This window comes from Magnolia sinica, chromosome 15 (assembly GCF_029962835.1).
Source record: "Magnolia sinica isolate HGM2019 chromosome 15, MsV1, whole genome shotgun sequence".
Taxonomy (NCBI): Eukaryota; Viridiplantae; Streptophyta; class Magnoliopsida; order Magnoliales; family Magnoliaceae; genus Magnolia; species Magnolia sinica.
Window position 1 is genome coordinate 74,198,173 of NC_080587.1, and position 18,183 is coordinate 74,216,355.

Genomic DNA, 18,183 nt, shown 5'->3' on the forward strand with positions numbered 1-18,183 from the left:
TTTGGGAGAAATCGATTCCATCCATCAGTTTGGACAGCTCATGTTAGCATGTGAGCTGAAAAATAAGGCAGATCCAAAACTACAGTGGGCCACATGATAGGAAACAATGAGGATGCAAATATCCACCGTTGAAACCTTTCCGGACCCAATGTGACGTTTATATGCCATCCAAACCGTTCATAAGTTTATTCCCACCGTGCCTGATCCAAAACTTTTCTTGGTTTCGACGGTTGGCGTTCAATCCCCACTATTTCCTGTGGCATGTTGGACAGTGCAATGGGCCCAACAGAGCTTCCGCAGTGTAGGGGCTTAGCTAATGTGGGTCCCACAAAATGATGAGTGTTCGAAAGGGTAGGGAGGATGCGGATTGCCTGCAGCCCTAACCTCTGTGGGTCCCACTGATATATGTGCTACATTCACTCCGTCCATCCGTTTCGCCAGATCATTTCAGGACATAAGGCCACACATGATGCAGATCCAAAAGCTCAAGTGGGCCACACCACAGGAAACAGAGGCCCACGGTCGGTCCGTTGGGCCCCACATACACGCAGAGATAGGTCCCTTGGTCGAACCGTTTTATCTTCTCGGGGCTACCTTGGATGAGCTGTGTTGCGATAATCTCTCTTCAAAGATGATCCTGACCTTTGATTTCTGGAATTGAATGTGTGGGAGGGACCCAGTGGTGCGATACATGCTGGAGACCCAGAGGAAGTCTCCGTCTACAAGGCCGTCAATGGGTTAGTTTCGGGTCGGGTCCCATAGTTCTCTCTCCCGGGCTAACAAGGTTTGGGTCTTACTGGGTCCGGGTCTAGTTCTTGAAGACCCGTATCCAGATCTGATCGGACACAGGTAGCCATTTGGTCTCTGGATCTCCTTTCCAGTTGGGTTGGGATAAATAAGAGCATTTACATGACTGGACCCACCAGATAGATGTATTAGATCACACACACGTGTCACTTCAACACGTACAAGGTGTAAACAGGCTCTAGCTCATTCCTTTTGTAAATGGACACGACGAACTGGATCCAACAAGACCCGACCCAACATTTACCAGGTCCATCACATGCATCGGACCTTAACCCAACTAGACCCAATGTCAAACCAGGTCTAAAACGTGGACCCGAAACCAACCCAATCTCTTAACCAGTCCGATAAATGGGAGCTGGACCCATTAAAATCAGATCAGGTCCATCGGATACACACAGATCTAGGTACCCATTGACAGCCCTATCAGTTGTCGATCGTTAGTGCTCTCATCTTCCAGGATGTGATCTTTTTTACTTAATAAAATTTCTATTTATCCCAAAAAAAGGGAAGAAAAGAACAGAGTTCTCCTTGAATAACAATCCCATAATAAAACCTGTTTGACGATTTATCATGAGAAACAGATGGTGTCTAAATCGAATTTGATAGACTCAACCTACAGATTGGAGAGTCTTGAAGCATTACCAGCATCGGCCACTCTCAGTCACGCTCACTTATGGCCGTCAAGTGTTCATCAATCTCCTCCATTGACAGCAACCTGAAGACAGGATGCTCTGTTCTCACCACTCCCACCTGCCAAACACCAGCTTTCAAGGTTGATATTAATAAGCTCAAAAAATATTCTCAAACCAAAAGATGATCTAAAGTCCCAAATTCCAACTCCTTTTTAATTAGGTACCGTTTGGATGCACTAATTAATTGATAATCACATTGTAATTTGCTTTCTTGGTATTCATACTGAGAGATTGAGCCTCAATTGCAATCACTAAACTTTCGAGATGAGCCCAAAATTAGTATACGGAATGATCACATGCGCTGAACATATGTGAGTTACCAAATGGTTGAGTTGCGGGGCCCACCATGATGTATCCGTCCATCATATGCATCCCTTCAAGCTAGCCCTACTGTCCAAAAGTAAGCCTGATTGGAAACTCAGGTGGGCCAGAACACAGGGAATGATGGAGAGCAATGGGGAGGGAGACACCCACAGGGAACATCTACATTGAAGAGTTCCCATGCAGTCGAGCTGTTTGGGGCCCCATGTGATGTCTGTGTTCCATCCAACATGTCCATATGTGTCCCTTCATGTTAGGCGCAGAGCCCAAAAATCAGGTCAATCAAAAACTGAGGTGGGCCCCCACCAAAGGGAAAAGTGGGAAGCAATGAAGGGCGCCCCGGTAGAAACTTTCAGACTGCATAGAGCCAAACATGCTCTGTATATGCTATCCGATCCATTCATCAGATGTGCCCCAACAGGATGAAGGGACACCCAAAAAAAAAAGGCCACACCATGTGAATTTCTTGGTTTAGGCGTGATTCTACATTGTTCCTTGTGGTGTGGCCCACCTGAGTGATGGATTGTCCTAGATTTCGCTCCATTCAGTGAAAATAAGGCATGTCACCTGATGCACAGTTTGGATTCCACCCACCCACCCACCCACACACACACACACAAATCACAGTGGGCCCCACAGAAGCTCAATTGTATGAGAATTCATACATTCCAACATATGTGATCTTCCCCCATTAATGTAATTTCCACACATAGGCCGCACCACTTTCTCATAACAAATACTAGGACACTTTTAACTAGAATTTGGTCACTCTGTCTTTAACCAAACTGAATTTTTGTAATTCAATTCAGTTGTGCTCTAGATGCAGTCCAGCTCAAACACTACAAATAACGGTCGAATTGAAACCACGGTGTCATTACAAAAACAAGTGGATCGACCTTGTGCTTCATTGTACTTGAAATTTGATTACAAAAGAAGAGTTGTAAACGAACAAGATAAAAAGTGATACCTCAATTTCACTGGCCTTGAAATCCTCTTGTAGAACTGATTGCAGGGCGGATATCGCTGTCTGAATGATGAAACAACAACAGCATCAGAAATCCAAATCAGCATAAGCCAACTCATGTGCAGATATTGAAGGAAAGAGAAGTATGGAAGATGTCAGCTAAGGGGTTGTTTGGAAGTGTCAATTTCAGGGAATTTGGATTCATATCTCCAGGATTTTTAAATCCTTGTGATTTTGAATTCTGTGAAATGCAGAAATTTTGTTTGGCAGCCTGGATGTCACATGAAAATGAATTTGATGATGTAAAAAGTCCCAAATTTTCCAACATAACCAATATGATCTTGCAACTGTATATTAACGAAGGTGGGATTTTGCACAACAACAATTCAGGAGGTTCCAAAATGCCCCTTTTGAGGATTTGGAGTCCTTGGAGGAGTCAAAATCCTCTGAAGTTCTTGCTGTCAAATGTCCTTAAAACGGGATGAAATGGATTTTGAATCCATTTGCCCCAAAATCCTTGCAAACAAACAACCCCTAACAATCCAGATTCACTAATCAGAGTAAGACAGGATGTACATTTGCCACAACTAAGTTGTGCAACTAACATGTCGCATGCATGCATGACAACCCAGACCATCCAAATCCTATATGCCTGCCAATCTCGAGATATTGACCTTTGACTTCAAGGGAGAAGCTCACTACCACTTTGTCAGCCTGATATTAGCAGCAGACCATCCAAATCATGTGCCCATCACACTGACCATATTGATGGCCATGACTTGCACAATTACTAAAAAAACAGTCAGCAGTCTAAATCCAACACGTGAAATCAAATGATTATGATCCAGTTTGATTCGGCTATGTTCCATTCACAGTGGGTCAAATGTTGAGGAGGTTCTAAATTCAGATCAGCATGCATTTACGCCACGTATACAGTGGATGAGTAGCTAGAACCAGGTGAGTTGTAGCCAATGCACAAGGTACTCTAGCCTGGAGTTAATAGAGATGGTTGATCTAGATGTCCAACCTTGTGCAAGCTTTTTTTTTTTTTTTTTTTTGGCATTCAGAAGAAGAAGAAGAAGAAGACCAACATCCATTTACAAGAAATTGGATTTACCTGTACTGTCTCCTCATATGAGAATGCTGGATCATTTTTCATTTTCTTCTCCAAGAAATTGATTGCTTCTTGCTCTTTCAGACCTGCACTTGTAGCCTGGGACAAGAAAGTAAACAAAAATGAGGATCCAAGCATAGTTCTTTCTTTATCTGTGTCTTTTTTAAAATCTTTTTTTGTTGTTGTTAATAAATGACAATGTTACATGCCTAGAGCTTTTTCTTTTTCTTTTTCTTTAAGCATTGCATTGATGATCACAAACATGTCTATACATGATTGAGTTTCTCCAGCTCCCTTAATAACATTTGTAATGAGGATTATAATGATGTGGACCCCAACTCTGGATACACAGGCTTTCTGTTTTGACGTGTGGCATCACCATGGTTCTAAAGATGACCATTGGTATGTTGAATCTGACTGTGGAGGGAGCAGGCCCCAAAAATCTCTCAGATTTTAAGATCCCAATGACCAATCTTAGGACCTTTTCAGTTGAATGTGGAGTGTTGTTGTGTTTCTCAGCTTAACTGTCTGTGTAGGCCACAAATTGAAAGGTTCAGATACTGAAACAAGGATTGGGTGGCTTTGAACACTACAGGGGCTAGTGGTGGCATGGTAGCCTGTAGGTATTTGGAATTTGGATATGTGCATCACATAAGTTGGGGGGCTGGATTGTTTTTGTTTTTGTCTCTCCTCAAGAACGTTAGTATGTCACTAACGGATTTGAATGGGTCTTCTCTTTAGCGTATGGGCCATATCTTCCGAGCAAATGCCCCGACTTCTAGTCAAAGTTAGATGGAGTACATAACATGTGGCAGGTTCTGTGGTGCATTAAGGGTGATCTCAAAGCCATTGTACTCTCTTTTGATAAAACAATGGCCATATTACTAGAAGTGTGAGGGATTTCTTGGATTTAGATGATAGGAACAAGATGGTTGACCTTCCAATGAAGGTGTGAAATTCGCTTGGTCCAACAACTAACAGTGTCTAGCAATGTCCATGCTGGATTATAGTTGCATAAAGTGTGAAGCGGAGGAGCAACAGATTCGGGTGCGGAAGCCGGGAAGCATCTATTTAAAAATGTAAACAAGTAGAAATGGGTAGGAAGTGGGAGTGGAGAAGGAGTCTGATGTGTGACTCAAAGCAGGAGCGGCGCCTAGTTAGAAGGTGATGCAGGACAATTAGTCACTTACTCTAAAAGCTCAAATTGATAAAGAGTGGCGAATCAATCCTTTTATCTCATATCCTAGGCCCCACATCCCATGGGTTAGGACTTCAGCCAAACCCTCCTCGTGGGCCCTACTTCACATGGGTTCCACTTCGCACGAGTCACCCACCCCAAGTGTGTCCCTGCATCCCATAGGCTACCCCACTCGAGCCCGGTGTGAAAATACTCCGGCATTAATCACCCCCCGGTGAGGAGTCTCGAACACGAGACCTCCCGCTCTAATTCCACTTTGATGCGAGACCATTAGTCACTTGCACTAAAAACTTGAACTAATAGACAGTGGTGAATCAATCCCTTTATCTCATAGCCTAGGCCCCACATCCCATGGGTTAGGACCTCGGCTAAATGCTCCTCGTGGGCCCCAATTCACATGGGTTCCGCTTCACAAGAGTCACCCACCCCGAGTGTGTCACCGCATCCCACAGGCTACCCCACTCAAGCCCGGTGTGAAAATGCCCCTGCATTAGAAGGATCCTGCAACTAAGAGCCGGATAACTTCTCGATGCCTGCAAAGTGGCTGGAGGTGTTTCCGTTCGTAGAACAAAGCAATCCTCCTCAGTCGTTCCCTGATCATTTCAATCTATCACCTTAAAAATGGAGTAGGATTGGGGCCCAATCCCCTCTAGTCAGGTGCTAGTAGATTGGAAAATATTTGAGGGGGATTATTTTTGGAGGGTCAATGATAAACACATTTCATCTTATGCAATGGTGCGGAGGTGTTGATACCAATCCACCATGGTGGTGCTGCCATTAGGGATTTGAAAACAATGAATCTAGCTTTACCAGGGAAATGGTTGACGAGATTTGGGGTCGAGAAAGATGGTTTGTGGATATAGGTAATAGCTAGCAAATAGCAGGTGGAAGAAGGGACTACTTCACTAAATCTTCTTCTATATAGAACATTGGAGATTTGGAAGGCTATCTTTAGGATCACCAATCGCTTTAAGAATGAAAGCGTGTTTACAAAGGATAACCTTTGAGTATGTTGGGAGTGTACGTGGTGCGGTGATTCTCGTCTTTGTTCAATTTTTTGCAGAATGGATGTATTGATGCTAGGAGGGAGATGACCATTTCCCACTGTTTCTCAATTCCGGGAGGCTAGGCTCCCTGTCGCAGAAATGTGCATGAGGATGAATTGGAGGACATGGTGAGCCTCCTAGACTTGTTGCAGACCAGGACCAATTACGGCTAACAAAGACATTCTGGGATGGAGGTTGGACAGATTGGGCAAGTTTTCTTTAAGATATGTGCGGTGTGCTCTTCTTCCTCAGATGGTAAAATATATATTTAGTCATACAAGGGCACACCTAGAGTTATTACCTCGGGATGGCTAGGGGGAAAGAAGTGCTTACAGTTGATTTTTTTTATTTTTTTTTGACACACTCACATACACACACTACAAAGGTACTTGAACTCATGACCTCAGTGTTGAAACATGCACTATCTACCACTGAGCCATGAGAGGGACCCTAGTGCTTACGGTTGATAGCCTATGAAAGAGGCAATTTGTTATTTCTAATGTTTGCAATAAGTGCCTATGGGATGTCGGGTCCATGGATCACTTATTTATGCATTGTATTTTCATGATAGCAGTGTGAGAAAGAGAATTTGGTCTTTTTCCAGTGTTGTTAGGTGATGCCGACCTTGATTGATTCATTCTTCTTAATGTGGCACAGGAGTAACTCAGGAGACTCTTGTGGAGGCTTTCTCTTCTTGCTAGTCTGTGTCTATCTAGGAGAGTGCAACAATAGGTGTTTTTGCAATTGCATCTGTAATCCTGATTAGGCATTTAGGAGGACCAGATTAGATAAATTTTTTGTACCGGTGCCTTACACAGCATGTTTATTGTTCTTTTGAACTTTTTTTTATCCTTTCTGATCTGGATCTTTATAATTCCTGGGGTGTTGGTTTCTCATCTTCGCCTTTTCTTTTCTCTCTAACTAAAATTTTTGAATTCTCAAAAAAATAAATCATCATCATTGAAGCATTATGCCAACCAGTTGGGATCACTACATGAATCCCTTTCCACCATTCCACTCTATCAAGGGATCTAACTTCGTTTAGACAATAGGTCATCAAGTCTCTTCTTACTACATCCACACGTACTTTTGGGCTTATCCAGTTGGTATTTTGCAAATGTTCCAAACAGGCCCAAACTTTGCATCCTTTTTAAGGAACAGTTACAGCATAATCAACAATAAACCATGGATGCCAATAGTATGCATAAAATCATTTGCAAGTGGGGCTGTTATTGGAACCATGACTGATGTAATCAACCAAGTTACACACAGTTCAACAAAGCTGTTCATGGTGATTTTGGAAGGGAAGCAGGGCTCATTGATGATGGACTATATCACACCTAACATGTGTCTTTGCATACCCCAAAGATGACGAAGAGAAAGCAAAGACTATACAAGTAGCATTTGCATTGTAGTAAAAATATTGATAAATCATGTGCTCAGAAAAGATATACGCATGATCCCAAACATTCACGCGGAACAACTAAAATTAAAATAAAAGTCATGAAGGACACCATGGTGGACTTTGAAATACCTTATGACCAAAATAATGGCCAGCAGGGTCGCACTTGAAGAGTTGAGGCCCGCTTTCTTCATCAATACCCAACACCATAGCAGCTTCATGATTCAAAAAAAAAAAAAAAAAAAAAAGGAAGAAGCAAAGAACAATAGAACACATCAGGGAAAAAACTACGAGAAGACAGAAAAAAGATTTCAGAATCTCACTAATACTTTGGAAAAGAAGTCCTCTTTATTTTATTTTATTTTTTTCTTAAGAAGGGTAAAAAAAGCAGACCTACTCCAAGAGGTCTCATATAGGCATGCTGGGTATAGATCTGAGACTTGTCAGCTATCCTGTACACAATGAAGAATACCAAGAGTCAGTAAATACATGAGTTGCCCTTAAAGATCTAACAAAAACTGCAACGCGTGCCAGCACATATAGTAAACGTTATAAGTATGCGTTTGGATGCTCAGCTGAACTGAATAGCAATTCATTTGATCCATGTGGGAGATTGATCATTTTAATTTACAATGACTAATGAAAACCACATCTCTAATTGTGATTCCATGCATTTCAAGTTGGACTTGAAAAGACAACGATGCCAATTTGGGGCTAGTCCCCCATTATAGACAGGGTGGGGTGAGCCCCATTGTCTCTTTCCTCTTTACTGAATTGAATCATTGTGATTTAGTTCAACCCAACAACTAAAGATAGCCTAGATTTCAAATATCGACTGTCAAACTAGGTTCAAATTTTCATATAGAGATTGTGAAAAGTGTTTAGTACGATAATGCAGTTGATCACTTGAAGAAAGTACCAATTTATTTTATGAACTGAAGAAAAGACGCCTAAACTTTGAAAAACAAAGATAACTGCAATCAACAGGAGTTTCTCAAGAGATAGGAGTAAAGACTAGTGAAAAGGAGAAAGATTTTCAGAAGCATCAAATTCTTATGACTAGGGAAAATGAAAATACGAGGAACCAGATCTTAAGATGGGGGAATTAGGAATTATAAAGCATGATCTATGACTCGAATGAAGAAAGCATGAATCACCTGTTTATTTGTTGCTTCTTTATATACAAATTACAGGATGGTGCCCAAGACAATTTAGTGTCACCTTTCAAAAGAAAAAAGGCAATTTAGTGTCACATGGTGGATGCCGGATTCAATGTATAAACTACTTATCAAATGGGGCATGGCCCAAGATGTCATAGGGGAAAGCTTCGTGGAGATTATATTTCCGGGTGATTCTCTAGTCAATATGGAAGGAGAGAAGCAACGGAACATTTGGCAAGAAAAGCGAATTGATCATATTGTTGCAAGAGTCAAGTGTCTTTTTTGTTATCTCTTGGGAAGTGGTCTTGAAGGACTTTGTCAGGAGTGAGGAATCTTTGTATGAGTGATTGGACTTTGCTTTGTAATGCTGGAATCTTCTAGCTCCTTTCAGAGCCTTTCTTTAAATAAAATCCTTCTGACTGCTTACTGGAAAAAAAAAAAAAAAAATGTTTCTATCGATATGGGTTGCTCCTTTTTTTTTTTTTTTGAAAGGTGACAGAATTTATTAAGAAACCGCCCAAGGCCGGGAAAGAATACAAAGAGCAAAAGGAAAGAAAAAACTACAGCCCGAGCAAGGCTACAACGACACAGATGTCTAAGTCCTTGACCCCGATCATCCAATCTATGACCCAATGCACTGCCTTGCACTAAATCCGATCTGCCGTTTCAGATTTGTTTTCAAAACAGCGCCTGTTTCGCTCTCCCCATATTGCCCACAAGGCCACCATCCCTGCAAGCCGCCAAACCACCTTACCTCCTTGCCAAAACTGCCTTCATGCCAAGATGCCGAAAAGGAGGGAAGCGAGCTAGGCATAACTCAAGAGATGTTAAGAGTGTCAAGAAAGCTATCCCAAATCTTCCTCACGTACGGGCAATGCAAGAACAAATGATCCACCAACTCCACATCCTTCAAGCATAGGATGCATACATTAGTAAGCACTAATCCCCTTTTGTGAAGATTGTCGACAGTCAAAATCATGTTCCTGCCTGCCAACCAAACAAAAGAAGCAACCTTGGACGGAACTCCATGCTTCCAAAACTGATGAAAATTCCCAGGAGCATCGGTCAAACAAGACAAGCTGTAGAAAGAAGAGACGAAGAATTTCCCCGAGCTATGAGCCTTCCATACCACCGTTTTAAACTGTTTTAAGCATCTCCAAGAGACTAAGATACTCCCCCAATTCCTTATCCAATAAACCTCTTCAGCAAGAAGGCACCCATATAACATTGTCCCCCCTCTTCTCGTAACATGATGAAATAGGGATGTTACTGTCGGGGGCAAGAGCTGCTATGGAGGGGAACACTTCCTTGAGCAGCCGATCTCTAAGCCACACATCTTCCCAAAAACGCATTCTTAAGCCATCCCCCACTGTGAAGTTAGTGCCTTGTTTGACTTTATGCGCTAAAGATAGGATAGCTTTCCATGTCCCCGATGCTTTGTGCCTCGAGGAGTCTTTAATCCATTGTCCCCCTTGACCAGTGCCATATTTAGAAGGTAGTGCCTCCCTCCAAAGACTTTTTTCCTCCAAAGCGAAATGCCATCCATTTACCCAAAAGACCGACTTGGGGCATTTGTACAAGGACATTAAGTAAATTGGCATGTTGGAGAAGGCAGAGATAAATGGCAGCTCTTCCAAGCTGAGAGTTTCCTTTCAATACGTTCAATGACAAGATCCCATAGGTGCTTAACTGGTTTGCCTATGCATAAGGGAAGACCAATGTACGTTGAGGGAAAAGTCCCTACTCTGCAAACCTTCGGACATCTTCTTCCGGCAAATGGATGCCAAGCAATTCACACTAGGAAGGAAATACATTCTAAAGAAAGACTCAACAAAGTACACATTGAGCATTTGATGCATATTAAACACGAGCTTCTTCCATGAATTCATTTGAGTGTTTATAGCAACACAAGAAACCCCATTTATGCAATGCAGGTCATTCCACACAACTAAAGTCAGCTCATTTTCAGTAAAGAGAGATGAGTAAGAACTCTCCAAGCATCTGATAACCCTTTGTTTTGTTCTTTTTGTTCTTGTTGTGTTTTAGTAAAATGTCAGTTGATTATTAAAAGGGAGAGTAATACACTTCAGACAAATGTACAGGAGACCTGTTGAGAAACTGAATGTGAATACAACCGAAATCAAATAACAACATGGTGACGTGAGTAAATTAGTGAGGGGCAAAAAAGAAAAAGAAAAGGGCATACCACTTGGCCAATACATCCACAGGCATCTCATACCCCCATTTGAAACGAAAATCAGCAGCTTCTTTCCTGGCTTGCTGGACCAATGAACTTGCATCAGCTGGAAAATGAAAGGTGAGTAGAAACATAAGCAATAAAAAAGCATCCACTATGATACTTGATACATCAGCTGGAAATGAAACACGAGTACAAACATATGCAATAAAAAAGCATCCAATATGAAGATCTTCTTTCTTTCTTTCTTTCTTTCCATTTCTTGGGTTGAGAGAAACATCAAACAAACAGAAACATCATAAAAATAAATAAAAACAGACCACACTCTCTCTCTCTCCCCCTCTCAAAAACGCATCAATCAACTACACCCACATTCAATTTTCTTAGACAAAAGATAAATCTTATAATGATTTTTTTCTTGAACAAAAGATATAAATTGATTAATCCACCTTTTGCTTTTCTTCTGCATCAAAGCAACAGAACATGGGATTAATCCACCATTCAATCCGCACTGTTTCTTGTGGCATGGCCAACTTGAGACAAGGACCTACCTCACAGTTGGAGTCAAATCCTAACATGATATGGAGAAACTGATGGATAGAGTGTCACTTGGTCATCACAATGGCCCCACACCACTTTAGGCAGGGTTAACGTGTCCGTCCAGCTTCTGCCGAGTGTGCAATACAACTCATGTACACGTCACACATTTACCAGCATGGCATGTAGGTCCAAGATCCAATCCATCCATCAGAAATGCAAATTTATATTGATTCTCTAGCACCTGAATAAGTTTATCCACTAATCAGGTGCGCTCTAGTTTGCAAACAATTGTACGGCTCTGAAAAACTTACCTGAAGTTTTCCAGCCCATCCACCTGTTTCCAATACTGGCGCCCACCTTCTATGTGGACAATATTAATTTTATGGAAAACATGGTTAGAACAACCTGGTGCTGCACAGTGTGGCATGTAAATGAGCTATATTGCATACGTGCTTTAGGGTTGATGAGAATATTTATGGTAATGTAGCACTGTGCAGAAAAAATTGGAATCGGAATGGGATTAATGTCATATTTGCACATGTGCCAGCATATGGAGGCGTACACCTCTACACTTGTGTGCAACAAACCTTCCAATCGAGAGACTGATTTTCGATCTCCAGAGAGTGATTTTTGCCAGTCGGTAGAAGTGGAAATGCCTCCAAGAAATGGGCGCTAGGCACTTCATGAAAAAGTACATTTTGAAAAGTGTTTTTCTATAATCAATTAATTACGTGGCTAACCAAACAAGCTTAAAGCCTAAAAAAGTAATTTTCAGAATAAAAAACACAAAAAAGTACTTTTTCAGCAAAGACAAACAGGCCCCTTTTGTCGAGTTCTGCTGAGTGTAGTCTAGTTTTGCCTAGTTTTTTTCCGAGTTTTTCTTGAGTTTTGACCAAGTTGTGACCAGATTGAATTTTTCTTCAGTCTTGGGGAAATCTGATCGAGTCGAATCGGCTTTGGTGAGTCTAGTTTTTCCAAAATTTTAAACTATGGTACAAATCAGCTACATCCCTTACATCAAATTGGTAAGTGAAATTACTTAAAAAAATCATAAGATTATGGAGAAACCTGTCATGCCCGTAGCTAACAATCCAAGGTACTTTGTAATGGGAAAAAGATGCGTGACACTCGTCTGATCCAAAAGCTTGTCCTGCATCCATCAAATTTTCCACAACCGAAGCCAGATCAGATGTGTAAAATTCAAACAAGAAATCAACAACAGATTCACATAATCATCCAAAGATACTCACTGGGACTTTTTTCTGTGTAACTACACAGACGGAATCCTTCCCTCGGACACCAATTGATGTGATTGAAGATGCTTTCACCGCCTTAAATGCATATTCTGTCATGAATCCCACACAATTCAACCTCTCAGAAAGGTATGATCTCATTCCAATGGATGCAGAATTATATATATGTTTATCATATGCACCCAAATATATATATATATTTGGCATGCATTTTTCAAATAGACCTGACCCAAAAATCAGGTATTATGGACTGTAATCGCATTAATCATGATGATTGTAACCATGGTTTTTTAATTCAGCAACTAAGACTGACTTTTTCACTCCTGAGTTGAGTTGATACTAGGCCAAGTCACCCTCTATTCTCGATCCCAACTTGGCAGTGCCGAACCAGATTCAATGCGACCAACTCGGAGTCGACTCGGACTAGTCGCATCCACCTCAGGTGAGCCATCAATCCTCGATCCTAATTGTTTGTTTTTGTCCTCCGAAACTTTGACCACTGCCCTTTCTCTTTCCAACTGTACATTTAATGGCCACGATCGGATGGCTAGGATCACATGATCATTGTAATTTCCATGGATGGACACATCCATATTGGGGGTCAAGATTTGGACAGTTTTTTTATTGGTGTAAATGCACACCACACATATGGAATGTGCACACATTAATATCAATTATCCAATTTGTTCATCCCATTGTAGATGGGCCATGGCCCAATAATCAAAACGATCACACAATCTTAACCATTTGATTTCACCCATCGAACTTGTAATGTTGCCCATTTCTGTTTCCAACCGTCTATTCAATGGCAACTGATTGGACAGCTACGACCATCCAATGATTACAGAAATTGAGCCACGCCCCCATCCATGATCTGACCCACAATTCGGATGGTCAGGATCGACATACATATGAACCAGAGTGCATAATGCATCCATGAGTGAGTATGGTCCACCATACACTTCAGACTACGATAAAATAATCACTCTTATTCCGATTCATCAACAAAAACTAGATTGCAGAAATGGAAATTAAAAAAACAAAATCTGAATACTCTCATTCAGGAGACAATCTTTAGAGAAGAAGCAGAGAATCTGTGCAAGACACGTGTACGGTGGATGGTGAATGAGAATGGAGAGGATGCATACCAACTTGGTAGAGGCGGCCTTCGGGAGAGAAGATGGTGATGTGGCGGTCGTAACCAGCTCCTGTTCCTCTACTCATTGTGGACCGTTGGATCTCTCTCTCTCTCTCTCTCTCTCTCTCTCTCTCTCTCTCGGTTTCCTAATAAGCTTGGAAAAGGAAGAAGCTTTCTTGCGAGTGAGGAAATGGACTTCGGATTTGCAGAGTGAGGCCGGGTCCACTACAACGCTTGCATGTTAAGTTTTAACTGACAACGCGATTTTTGGGCCCACCGTGATGTTTTCACGTCATCCACCCCGTCCATCATGTTCAGCCCTATATTTTATCCATGTATCCCAAAAATCAGGCCTTTAGGAACCTCAGTGGGCTACACGTAGTAAATTAATGCCTAAAACTTCTAAAATCACGACATCTGGCCCACTTGAGTTTTAGAATGGGCTGAACTGTGTCCATTATCGTAGTGGGTCTCATCTTATGAACGGATTGGATGGAATATATAAAAGAAGACGGCCCAAAAATAATCTGCAAGGTTTTTAACGGTCAGTGTCCCATCGCAACTTTTTCCTGTGATGTGGCCAACATGAGTTTGGGCTCTCTGATTTTCTGGATTCGAAGATAAAATGACGGGCGCGCATGGACGGACGGATTGGATATCATCAAAACATCTCTGTGGGCCCCACATATGGCGTCGGAGGTTAAACTCAACCTACAAACCTTTGTCGCGGATGCGGCCTCGGAGTGGCGGAATTGGATAATACACACGACCTGCACATCATGCACGGATTTTCAATTCTGACAAGTGGGGCCCATGAATCGGTAATCCAAACCGTTGGTCGGTTGTGCCAACCATGGATGGTCCATATGATTCAAAAACCCCCTTGATAGTAAAATTCTAAATGCAATGTGGGTCCGCATTCAAATGAAAGGAGACTTAATATTAGTCACTGACATTTTTGAGTTCTCCATCCATGGGTGGGAAAAACCTACCGTCTGGATTACCGAAATATGGGTCCCTGTTGTTGGAACAGAAACCTCTACCTACTGTTGAAAGATGCAGTCCACATATCATGTCATTCCTCTGTAATCCGGACCATTGGTCTGTTGAGTCCCACTGTAGATGGTCTGTGCGCGAGAACTCTCCCAGATTGGAAGATCACAGGCACACATATCGGAACTAATTACAAATGAATGATGAATGGGACAATTGTCGTATTTCTCTTTTTAACCGTTCATCTGTAAACCAGATTGTCCTATTGAGAAGATTTCTCAAGAATAGCCCCATCCATGCTGATGAAAAACATCCCAATGGTCTGGATTACCGAACCATGGGCCCCACTATTCAGAACTGGAAGCCTGAGTACCAAAGGCAAAGACGTGGCCTGTGTGTCGCGGAATTCTTAAAAAGAGGGGAATGGCCAAACTGCCTCTTAACCTTTCGTCTCATCAACCACACAACTGTCATAACTGTAAGGCAATCCGAGCAATCTAAACCATGGTCTGTGTACCGATGGACCATAGCCCAATTTTTTTGCTGATCGAATGATCTCAACCGTCTAGTTTTTCTAATTGAATCTGTACATCTGACCATTTTATTTCTAAACATCCACTTGTAACAAGAGGTTAAATTTCTACGGCTCTGATGTACAATGGATAAGTCCCACCACAACTTTGAAATGGTTGGCAAGTCTAGATCTAGGATAGCAATCCAAGAGCACCAAACAAATACAAAAGAACATAGAGATTTAACATGCAAAACCCTTGTGGAAAAAACCACGACACAAAAAGCGATAAAATTCCACTATGAAAGCACATATTACAAAGATAAAAGACTTACCCAACTTGAGCAATATTCAAACCTCTCCTTTTCTCCACCCCTTGAAACCCTATAACCCTTTTAGAATCCCCTTAGAATATTAAAATAGCTCTTAATCCCGTATACATGCCTATTTATAGGTTTAGAAAGAAACTTAAGCAAAATCGGAAACAAATTTTGCAGAATCTGCGTTTGCAAACGAATCTGCGTAAACCTTCAATAACATCGAGCGACCTTCGATGTCATTGAAGAAGGACCAAAATCCCATGATTATTTGAAAAACATGGAAAAATTTGATTTCATCAAATTTACTCCACCATGTCTTCAACCTTCAAACGTATAGCTTCTTGTCTCTTCTCTTATCTTTGTCTAGATCATATCTTCATCAATCAGCACACTCCGTCCCTTCTTTACGTACATCGCTAACCCCAAAAAGTTGCATACAGTAACTCAACTTCTCTTCTAGGAACAACCTTGGTGTGCATGTCTGTCGGATCTGAATCCACATGCCCAACCACTTTTGCTCATGTCTTCTCAAAAGTAAGACGTGATCCTTTCGTACCTCAAATGTATGGAAGTAACCATCTCACCGCATCCCAATGTTGCTAGCCATGTATTTGCTCACAATACCAATTGCCTGTGAAATAACCGAGGTCTAATATAGACCATAGCATACACTGCCAACCGCATTCAAATAAGGCTCATGAGACAACCTATTTTTCCTCATTTGATTTTGGGATATGTCCCGAGGAAAACTTGAAAAGAGTCGCGTAGGGAACGCTCACCGGCTTTGCCTAGTCTATCACATACTTGATCAATACCTACTTAAGGTATTGCCTGAGATAATCAAAGTCTACTCTTCCGGTCTCTATGAATATCAATGCCAAGAACCCTCTTTGCGGCCCCCCAATCCTTCATCTCGAATGTCCCACTTAACCGAGTCTATCGTTGATTTTAGACATGTCATAATTGGCGATCTACATGTCATCAACATACAACATCTGACCCACTATGAAGGAATCAAATTTTATACTACTGCCTAGGCAATGGGTCGTACCACGACCTCCTGCAAACTCTTTTTCTCAGCCCCTTTAACTTCGAACCGCTCTGGTTGCTTCATGTAGATCTACTCTTCCAATTGTACAGACTCCGCATCCGTCCGTCCAGCTCAAGATCGCATTGGCTAACCAACGCCAATCACAGATCTAATAGACACGTACTACTCTATCATTGGTGCGAATATCTCTGAGAAGCCAATCCCTTCTCTCTGAGCATAACCCTTCGTTACCAACCTCACTCTGTATCTATGTTGTATCCTCCTGAAGATCCATCTGCATCCAATCACTTTTCGGCTGACTGGAAGCTCCACCAGCTCCCATGTGTCAATTTAGTACAACGAGTCCATCACATTACCCATAGTCACCTTCCACTTCTCAGCACCAGGCTCACCTAGAGCCATCCGAATAGAAGACGGATCCCTTGCGATATTGGAGTCGTCCATTTACTATCGCCGATCACCTGCAATTATGCGATGCGATTTTTCTCACAGGTGACTGCTCCACTGCTATATATTTTCTGATCGCATGAGTCTCGGCCTTCATGCCCTACCCACTCATGTGTCCATGCCAAAGACATGCCACACACATATAAAGGTGGAATCTACAACCACTACGGCCCCACCTTTCAAGTGCTCTGATCAACATGTAAAGATTGTCAAGTCGTTGCACTTTCATGATTACCTCTGCCCCCTTAAATACTTTAAGGACACTATCAATACCCGTAAACTTCGCGGCTCATTCGCAGCAGTACACCAAGAGAAATCGATTCTTCTTCAAATTAGGAACGTGTCCGACATTAGTCAAGGTACGCCCATCAAACATCTTGATGCGCAATGTACCAATAGCCACACATTATAGGCAATGTCATTGCCCATAAACACCGATCCACCATCGCACTCCCTGTAACTGGTGAACTAACCGATGAGGAGTCATGTGAAAGGATGCCTCTGTGTCTAGAATCCATTCGCCCCTACGATCATCGTATGGGCGTCTGATCGTGACACAGACAAGACGTCACCATCACATCCACTCGATCCATCTAATGTGGCAGCGTTGGCCTCCCTATATGAAACCTCAAATTCTTCTCTCTTAGATTTAAGATTGTTACAATCCTTCTTCATATGTCCTCCCATTTCACAATTCCTGCTCTTGCCCATGGACTTGGATCTTGACCTCGAAGATCATGTACCTCGATCAATATTCATGCCCCTCGTAATCAATGCATCGAAAGATATCCCCATGTCATCGTTTAGCTTTCTTATAGTCTTCCTTTGGGCTAAGATAACGGTGTCTACACTTGGGGTTTTATTTGTTGTGCACATTGTGTCCTTAAATGACTCATACGATGCGGGAAGGAATTCAACAATATACATGCATGTTCTTCATCTTTGATCGCTTCCTCCATATCCAAGAATTTACACATCAATTTATTAAAGTTGTTGATGTATGCCTCCAGATCTCCACCCTCTGCCATC

At 41.9% G+C, this 18,183-nt stretch overlaps 1 protein-coding gene across 1 annotated transcript; it reads right to left on the bottom strand.

Moving 5' to 3' along the window:
* Positions 1–1,317: 1,317 nt before the first annotated feature.
* On the bottom strand, positions 1,318–14,030 carry LOC131227432 (proteasome subunit alpha type-6-like). Its single transcript, XM_058223241.1, has 9 exons — positions 13,843–14,030; positions 12,692–12,786; positions 12,510–12,591; positions 10,911–11,007; positions 7,938–7,996; positions 7,677–7,759; positions 3,902–3,997; positions 2,788–2,847; positions 1,318–1,557 (listed from the first exon to the last, which is right to left on the bottom strand). Exons 1-9 carry the CDS (start codon positions 13,916–13,918, stop codon positions 1,465–1,467), a joined length of 741 nt encoding a protein of 246 aa, XP_058079224.1. The 5' UTR covers positions 13,919–14,030; the 3' UTR covers positions 1,318–1,464.
* Positions 14,031–18,183: the final 4,153 nt, after the last annotated feature.

Bases quoted from the DNA above. Each gene is read 5' to 3' on its own strand.
- LOC131227432 (XM_058223241.1), bottom strand. From the start codon at position 13,918: ATGAGTAGAGGAACAGGAGCTGGTTACGACCGCCACATCACCATCTTC. The intron at 11,008-12,509 runs GTTTCTCCATAA...TTCATTTTCCAG, and splicing joins GTTAGCTACGGGCATGACAG to CTGATGCAAGTTCATTGGTC. The intron at 7,997-10,910 runs GTATGCCCTTTT...CATTGTGTACAG, and splicing joins GTGGATGTATTGGCCAAGTG to GATAGCTGACAAGTCTCAGA.